Source organism: Channa argus, chromosome 12, assembly GCF_033026475.1.
Source record: "Channa argus isolate prfri chromosome 12, Channa argus male v1.0, whole genome shotgun sequence".
Lineage (NCBI taxonomy): Eukaryota > Metazoa > Chordata > Actinopteri > Anabantiformes > Channidae > Channa > Channa argus.
This window is the reverse complement of record NC_090208.1, coordinates 3,611,167-3,619,529: the sequence shown is the minus strand read 5'-3', so window position 1 is coordinate 3,619,529 and position 8,363 is coordinate 3,611,167. Positions and strand designations below refer to the sequence as shown.

At 41.0% G+C, this 8,363-nt stretch overlaps 1 protein-coding gene across 1 annotated transcript; it reads left to right on the top strand.

Moving 5' to 3' along the window:
• Window positions 1-2,932, top strand: LOC137138053 (Fc receptor-like protein 5). Its single transcript, XM_067524959.1, has 5 exons — window positions 1-31; window positions 361-630; window positions 710-955; window positions 1,029-1,205; window positions 2,835-2,932. The coding sequence occupies exons 1-5, from the start codon at window positions 1-3 to the stop codon at window positions 2,930-2,932; spliced, it is 822 nt and encodes a 273-aa protein (XP_067381060.1).
• Window positions 2,933-8,363: the final 5,431 nt, after the last annotated feature.

Genomic DNA, 8,363 nt, shown 5'->3' with positions numbered 1-8,363 from the left:
ATGATGGAAGATGACGCGGACGGCAGCCTCGGTGTTTCAGTGAGCTCTATTTTGTATTGTCTTGTGTTTGAATGCAGTGTTCTGCCACATTTCTGGTGGATTTTACTACCGGGAAGAACTCATGAACATCAGAGCTTCTACTGTGTGTTCTTCAGAAATTAACCATCAGTTATTGGTTAAATACACGACGGAGGAGACGATGTGATGTTTAGAGACAGATAAAAAGAAGTCTGCTGAGTTTTTTTAATTAATTAATTATTTTAATTAATTTTAGCAAATAAAAATATGTAGAACTTTTTATATTTTGTAACCATGTGCTCTAATTTTTGTGATTCTTTACTCACTGTTAAATCATCTCAGTGATCACAGCTCGTCTGACTGTGAGTCCCAGCTTCTCTCAGCTGTTTGTTGGAGAGTTTGTCTCTTTGAGCTGTGAGGAGGACGACAGCTCTGCTGGATGGACACTGAGGAGGAACACGACCAGAGAGACCAGAGCTGAGTGTGAAGACTGGGCAGAACCAGTTGGTTTTTCCTGTAACATCAATCCCACCACCACATTGGACAGTGGACTTTACTGGTGTGAGTCCAGAGAGGGATCAACCAGTAACAGCATCACCATCACTGTCACTGGTAAGATCAGACTGTGGAGTTAGTGTTGATGAAGCTGTGTGGAAATGGATGAAATGCTGTAGTTTTTCTCTGTGTTGAGGTGGAGCAGTGATCCTGCAGAGTCCTGTCCTCCCTGTGATGGAGGGACATGATGTCTCTCTGCACTGTCAAACAAAGAGGCCTCCCTCCAACCTTCCTGCTAAGTTCTTTAAAGATGGTGTCTTTATTGGGACTGAGCCTACAGGTCACATGACCATCCACCATGTTACCAAATCTGATGAAGGCCTCTACAAGTGTCACATCAGCAGTCATGGAGAGTCTCCACCCAGCTGGATCTACGTCACAGGTCAGGAGCTTCACTTTAATTTCAGGACCTATTTCATCCACAAGTTCACCTGAACAAGTGATTCTCTCTACAGAAAAACCTACAACCACAACCCAGCTCACATCTGCAGACCCAAACTTGTATACACCCCCACCCCCTTCCCCCAACTCCTTCCATCTTGTCTTCAGACTGGTCCTCCACCTGGTGGTGTTCTGTCCATACCTAATCTCCACTGTCGTCATGGTTTCTTTATATCGACACAAACCCACAGGTAACACTGAACCATTCACTCATCTTACAAAAACAACTGATTAATCAATAAATCAATAAAGCATTCTGTAAAAGAAACATCAATATTTTCACAGTTGACCTATTTTCTACTGTTTCATTCTGACCTGTTCTGACTGTAGGAAATGACCTTCCTGTCTCTATGGTGATGACCTCACACACACAGCCTGAGCGGGGATTGGATAATGATTATGATAATGTCACCACAGAGCATCACTTCTGATCTGATCCAACATGATCCATATGTTCCCATTTAAAAAAGAAGCTACAATATCAGAAACAGTAAAGGAGCCAGAACACTTCCCTGTGGAACTCCACATGTTCCTCATGATGAACTTTTTTGAATGTCGAATGTCAGAACTTCAGCAGCAGTTTAATATCTTTTCATCTTGAAATGGAAGCAGCTGTGAGAGCAGTTCTCCAGGATGAGTCCTCAGGTTTGTGAAAGCTGAAAACTTAGAGATTTACATTTACATTTATTCATTTAGCAGACGCTTTTATCCAAAGCAACTTACAAGTGAGGTACAAGGCAGCAAGAATCTAAGTCAAGGAGAAAACATCAAAGCAAAGTCCTATCAGAAAAGTGTTTACATTCAATGAAATGCAAGTGCAAGAAAGAGTAGAAAGGATTTTTTTTTTTTTTTTAAAGTTTGTTCCATCTAACTTTCAGTGATTGTATTGTTGGATGTGTGTATCTGTTTAGTGGGATCATTTCAACCATAGAAATCCTGATCATGACTCTGATTCAGAGAGAGCTCCCTCAAGCAGCAGAGGCTTTTCACCACAAATCCTCTAAGTGACCTGAGGCTCCATAGATAAAACCCAACAGTATTGATAGTGCTTGTATAGTGTAAAGTCACGTGTATGTATGTATACGAGTATTTGAAGTATGTTTTTCTCTCAAAGTCAACTAAATACTTTTTAGTTTATTTTTTAAATGTTGCTTATAAAACCAAATCATCAACTTCCTCTTTGTGTTTCTTACACAATGTTTCTTACTGAAGCAGGTTCTGCTTTAGTTTGATGCTAAATGTTCTTTAAATTAAAATGTGTGAACTTGTTTTCAGTTCTGTCCAGTTCCTGTTTCAGTAAATACTCACTACATTTCATTAGTCATTAGTTTGGTGTTTAAAAGCTTCATTAACTTTGCTGTTATTTCAATGATATTGATGGACCTAAACCTTTTCTCGTTTCTATCCGTGTTGATTTTCTCTTGTGGTTCTGTGGGTTTTACTAAACTACTAAATGTTAAACTTCCTTTTTTGTTGTGATGAACCAAACTAGTTAGTATTTAAAGCAGTATTTAAAATGTCATGATTTCAATTAACATACACATTTGTAATAAAAGAGCTTTTTGTATTTGTACCACATGATCTGTTGTTTGATCTGTGGCTTCTTCTTTTCTGTTCATATGTTTCCTGCAGCTGCTGTTCAGAGACACTCTGACATGTGGTGGTAGCTGCAGAATGGACAAAACATCAGTTGAGAGGCTGCTGGGTGAGTCCAGTCTGCTGGATGTGTTGATGTGTGAATGTTGAGAGAAGATCACTGCTGCTTCCCACAGTAGATCAGTTATTACAGCTCAAACCGGAACAGGTGATTCTCTCTACAGAAAAACCTACAACACCACCTCCACCTGGTGATGTTCTGTCCGTACATCATGTCCACTGTCCTGATGGTGTCTTTATATCGACATGTACCAACAGGTAACACTCTGAATCATTCATTGACCTTACAGATACTCATCAATAAACATATTGTAGCAATTATTTATATTTTCAACTTTTTCTTGTGCACCTGATCTGACAGTAGGAAATCACCTGGATGGATCTATGGGAACGACCTCGCGCACCCAAGCTGAGTATTGGATGGTGACTATGATGAGCACTGTGATGTGATACAATCAGCAGAAAGTCTTCACTTTGTCAGATTCTAAACCAATGCTGTTGCAGAAGTCAGCATGGAAAAACTGTATATCTGGCCATGATCAAAAGGAGTCAGAACTCACAGTACAGTGACTGTTGACATCAGTCTATAAGCTTATCATCTATGACCCATGTTCCTGTTTACAGTAATCCTGAAAAAAATCTAACAATTCAATAGTTTAAAATGTAGAACTGATGCCTATAAGGACACTGCACTGCACCCTGCCAAGCTGCTCAATGATTTTAAGGGGGTTTGGTATGATTTTACAAATGGAGAAATGCAATGATTGTGATGATACTGGCTGAAGTCCTGTTACCAATCCTGACAGACTGAGGCCTGCCAGTCAGGAAGTCTAGGAGCCAGTCACAGAGGGTGGGGTGCAAACTAAGTGTGGACAGTTTGTGGGTGAGTTTGTGGGAAATGAGCGTGTTGAAGGCGGAGCTGTAGTCGATGAAGAGTATCCTGAGGTATGATTCCTTATTTTCCAGATGAGAGAGGGAGTAGTGGATGGCAGCAGTGATGGCATCTGAGGTGGACCTGTTAGGCTGGTAGGCATACTGCAGGGGGTCAATAGTGTTTGGTATGCTGCTCTGAATATGAAGGTGAGAACATCAGCCAGCTCGTTGGCACATCCACCCAGGAATGTTGTCTGGTCCTGCTGCTTTGCAAGGGTTGATCTTCCTCAGAGCTTTGTGTACCTGGGTTGTTGAGACGTTTGGTGGAGGAGAGGGAGGTTGAGTGGTCCAAGTTTGTGTGAGCCCCCTCTCTGCAGTGTAGCTGGGGGCCTCAAAGTGAGTGTAGAATGTGTAAGCAGCCCTGTATGAACCACGTATGTTACTGTTAACATGATCGAGAGTGTTCTTATCAAGTGTGGGAATGAAGTCACCAGCAACAATAAAAACAGCATCAGGATGAGCCGTTTCTAACATGCTGATGACGTCATAGAGTTTGCTGATGCTGCGGTGGAGTTAGCTCGTGGGGGGATGTCAATTTCCCTCGGTAGATAATAAGGAGGCACTTCAGCAGTAAAAACTCCACATCTGGCGAACAGTGTTCATCAACCGTCTGTATGTCTCCACACCACGAGTTGTTAACATACACACACCCACCTCCCCTTTAGTCTTACCGGACGCTGCCGTGAGTCTGTAGCTGAATGGCGTCCTCTGGGACTTTCTCTGAAAACCAGGTCTTGGTGAAAATCAGGGCGCAGGACTCTCTGATTTCCCGTTGAGTTGTAATCCTGGCTCGTAGCTCGTCCAGTTTGTTTTCCAGGGACCGCACATTGGCTAGCAGGAGGCTAGGTAGCGGTGGTCGGCTAGCGCGAGCTTTTAGCCTAGCATGGAGCCCCCTCAAAGTTGGGTTTATTAACATATACCAAAATTAAATATGTGCAATGTTTGGATTTTTAAGTCAATTTAAGCATTTAAAAGTAGGCAAACAAATGAACTACTTTTTGGAAGGGCTCACTGCAGGAAGACCCCACACTAAGCCCCAATAAACCCCAACCACACCTGCTAAAAAGAACCAACAACACTGCAAACTTGGTTATGTATCTTAAGTCTACCACTCAGTGTTAACATGCAATGAAGTGGGGCTAAGGCCTGGTTCTCCCCACAGTTCCTTCCGGAATTCTACAAAAGAACAGATTTACAACTGTTAGTACTGCAAGTGCAGCTTCCAGAGTAGAAACAACAAAAACGTTGCTCCGCTGGACAGTTGGTTCCAAACTTCAGCACAATGTACTGTACAATCAGACCCACCATTTAGCGAATGCAGCCAGAGAACAGCTCCTACAATCTGCAGTGAGCCCACACCAAACAATCTTACCAGGCTCAAACGCAGAGACTGCAAGTTAGACACACCTGCCTTAAGAAGGGCAGCCACCTCTCTGAAGGCCCTGACCAGCCATGGAGTACTACCCTTTACATAAAGGACTGAGTTTATGTGAAAAGTGTGGATGCAGAGACAATCAATACACACTATAAATATGATTTGACATGCAGTAAATCTGATATATATATATCTAGAAATATCTTTTAGTCAAAAAGCTCAAAGTAACAAAATAAATACTAGTGTCTCCTAGTTACAATGTCTTGTTCAGACTGAAGCTGCTGATAAAATACTCAAAGCTGTAGTAGAATAGAGGTGTAAAGTACTAGAAAAGGAAGTGGCACAAATCCAAGTCTCCATCTGCTCTGGTTGATGGAGATAAGATCTGATCAGAGTCTGATTGTGTCACCAGGGCAAAAACTGAATACAAGCAGGAGAAACTGACACCAGGAAGCTGTTCTCCACCTCCCCCATCCACCTTTTCTCTGACTCTCATTTCCTCCACTTTCCTTTGTACAGCTGCACTCACACTGATTCCAGCCATTAAACTAATCATCACTCATCTCTCACCACACCCACCTAACTGCAGATTGTCCCACTGGACTCAGGGACAGTAGCTTGAGAGCCATCAGTTGTTGACTCCTGTCCCTGTTTGTAATCATTGAACCTGATAGATCCAGTGTGTTTTATAACATTAAACTCAAACCATCTTTTCTTTTCTAGCAAAAAGGAAAAACCCTGAATCTTTCTCAAAAAACTTTAGCTGTGTCCTACAGTATTTCCCTCAGTCCCTGTGACTTAGCAAAGTCACCATCAGTCCCGTTTATTCTCTTACACAGAATTGTTCCAGTTTCTGTAAAGATCTTATTGTTGATCCTACACCTGAACCAATCAGCTCTTAGATCAGGTTGGGTCCAGCTGTTTATTTTGATCAAATCCACAGTCAGCTTCAACACAGAAGCTGCTGATGAACAAGAGAGAAAGAAGTGAGAACGTTTCCTTCAGTTTAACAGTTTAGTCTTTTTTTATTACCAGTTGAATCTTCACTGTTTGTGTTTGTGGGCGGAGTAAAGTAAGAAATCTTTATCAAACTCAGCTGCGGTTTCACTTTGGTTTCTTGTGGTTGTTCAGCTGACAAATTTCTGGCCCCACAAAAAACATCCATCCAGGAAATGAGACATTTGAGACAAATGAGACATTGAGCTACTTTTGGGAATTGAAACATTGGCCTCTATTGTTCAGACAAGCAGATGCAGTGATATGAACAAACCCCACAGGACACGTTAGTTTTAATATTTGACCTGCTGTACGTCCCAGTGTCTGCGCTCACTCTGCAGGGATGATGGACATCAACAGGCATTGAAGCTAAAGAGTGAGGACTCATCCTTCTGAAAAGTTCCTTGTTCTTGATGTTCCTGCTAATATCTGTCTCTTGGTGTGTGCAGATGAAACTAAAACCTTCTAACTGCAAGAACAAGGTCACCGGGAACCTTTGACCCGAGCTCAGTTTAACGCAGTCAGAAAGGTTCGATGCGTTGACTCCACGATGAGACGTAAAAACATTTCACCTGCTGCTTTTCAAAGCGAGGTCACATGATACAGTTTTGTGTTGTGTGCACTAACTTTGTCTTGGATTCATTTTGTTTCCCCGAGTCAGGAGACTTCACACAGGTTCACATTTACTCATCACTCACTGACTCACAACAAAACCAAACTGACACTGAATTAAAGCAGAAAGGGTTTTATTACAATCAGGAGCAGCTCCACAACTCTTCATTTTTAAATTTTTAATCTTATTTAATTTTGTCTGTATGGATTTTAGTCTTTTATTTACTTAGTCTATAGTTTATAATGTTCTAATTCTTTTCTCTGCCTGTGTAAACCACTTTGAGTTTCCTGTGTGTTTGACACTTGCTCTATGAATAAAGTAGCTTTTGTTGAGACCTCTAACATAAACCCACTAATCCACACTTCAGGAATCATTAATGCTGATCATCACGTTTGCTGTGCGGAAATGTTCTTAAGGTTAATCATTTAATCCCAAACAGAGAAAACTTGACCCTAAATACAACAATCACCAGCTGTGGGATTCAGGGTTTTCACTGTCATCATTGTTTAACCAGAAGAATAAAAAGTGGACATTGACAACACATCTTTTTGTTTTTTTGTACCTTTTTCTGACTAGAAACAGCAGCTTGACTGTCACAAGGAAACTTTAACGATTCATTGATGTCTGATGTTTGTCAACAATTATTTGATTTTCAGTTGGTTCAGCAGTGATGGAGGCTGTTTAACAGCAGCCTGATTTTGAAATAAATAATTACTGAAATACAACTAGTCAATAAATACAAGTCAAAGCAAACGTTTGAGGTCAAATCTCCTTTATTACAGAATCAGAACATGAGTGTGATCCTCAAAGGACCCACTCCCACTCATTTCTTCAGGGAGAAGATTCAGGATTTAAATGGAAATCAAAGTTTGATCCAGTCAACTTTGAAAATGATGATCAATGAATCCAAATCAATCACACTGAAACCTCTTGATGATCAGAGTGACGTCAAATCTTTGGTTTTTCCAAACCAACTGAATCAGTGAGTGGATTTGGTTGCTGCTTCACAAACTGAAACACAAGACTGCACAACTCAACATGTCCTGCTTCAAGTCAGCCATGAATTTTTCTGTCCTGATCCAGAAAGATTAGAACCAAAAGCTGGGAGGCTCCAAACAGCAGAAGAAAATCCATTAGATCAGTATTTAGTTTCCAGGAGGAAAACCAGTGAAATGTGTCAGAGATCAGTTGACTATCAACATGCTCTAACTTTTCAGATCTTCTCCAGATGAGAAGAATATAAAGGTGGTTTTTAGGAGACACTGTGTTGATGTTGAAGCAGTTTTCTTCAACATGTGGGAACATTTGGATCCACACACAATGATCTGTGACTTTGTCTCTGTGCAAAGATGGAGCCAATCATTGATCCAGTGATGGATCAACAGATGAGGATCAGAGTCAGTACAGGAAGTGGAAGAAGAGAAATTCTCTCATGTGATGGTGAAAGAACTTCTTTCACTTCTTCTCCAAACTTCAACTGGACTTTCCTGTTTTTCTTCTGCAGGAACAAGAACTCAGTCGACTATCAGCTGTGTTTACTTCACATTCTTCAACACAACTGGAAGATTTTCATTGATACAAACTATTAAAGCTGCTTTTCTTTCTGCTTTCAGCTTCTTCCTGATCAATACTGTCACACTCTGATTGCTCATCAATCAACTTATTGATATCAGTTTGTGTTGCGACATGGAAATGAGCTCCTGTCTTCTTCTTTGGTCACTTCCTCTTTTGATTGATCCCCAGTGAATCTGAAATGTTGTGGAGGATCAATATTTG

Excerpts from the sequence above, each read along its gene's own strand:
- LOC137138053 (XM_067524959.1), top strand. The coding sequence starts at position 1 with ATGATGGAAGATGACGCGGACGGCAGCCTCG. Across the intron at positions 956-1,028 it reads CAGCTGGATCTACGTCACAG|AAAAACCTACAACCACAACC; the intron begins GTCAGGAGCTTC and ends TTCTCTCTACAG. Across the intron at positions 1,206-2,834 it reads ATATCGACACAAACCCACAG|AAAAACCTACAACACCACCT; the intron begins GTAACACTGAAC and ends TTCTCTCTACAG.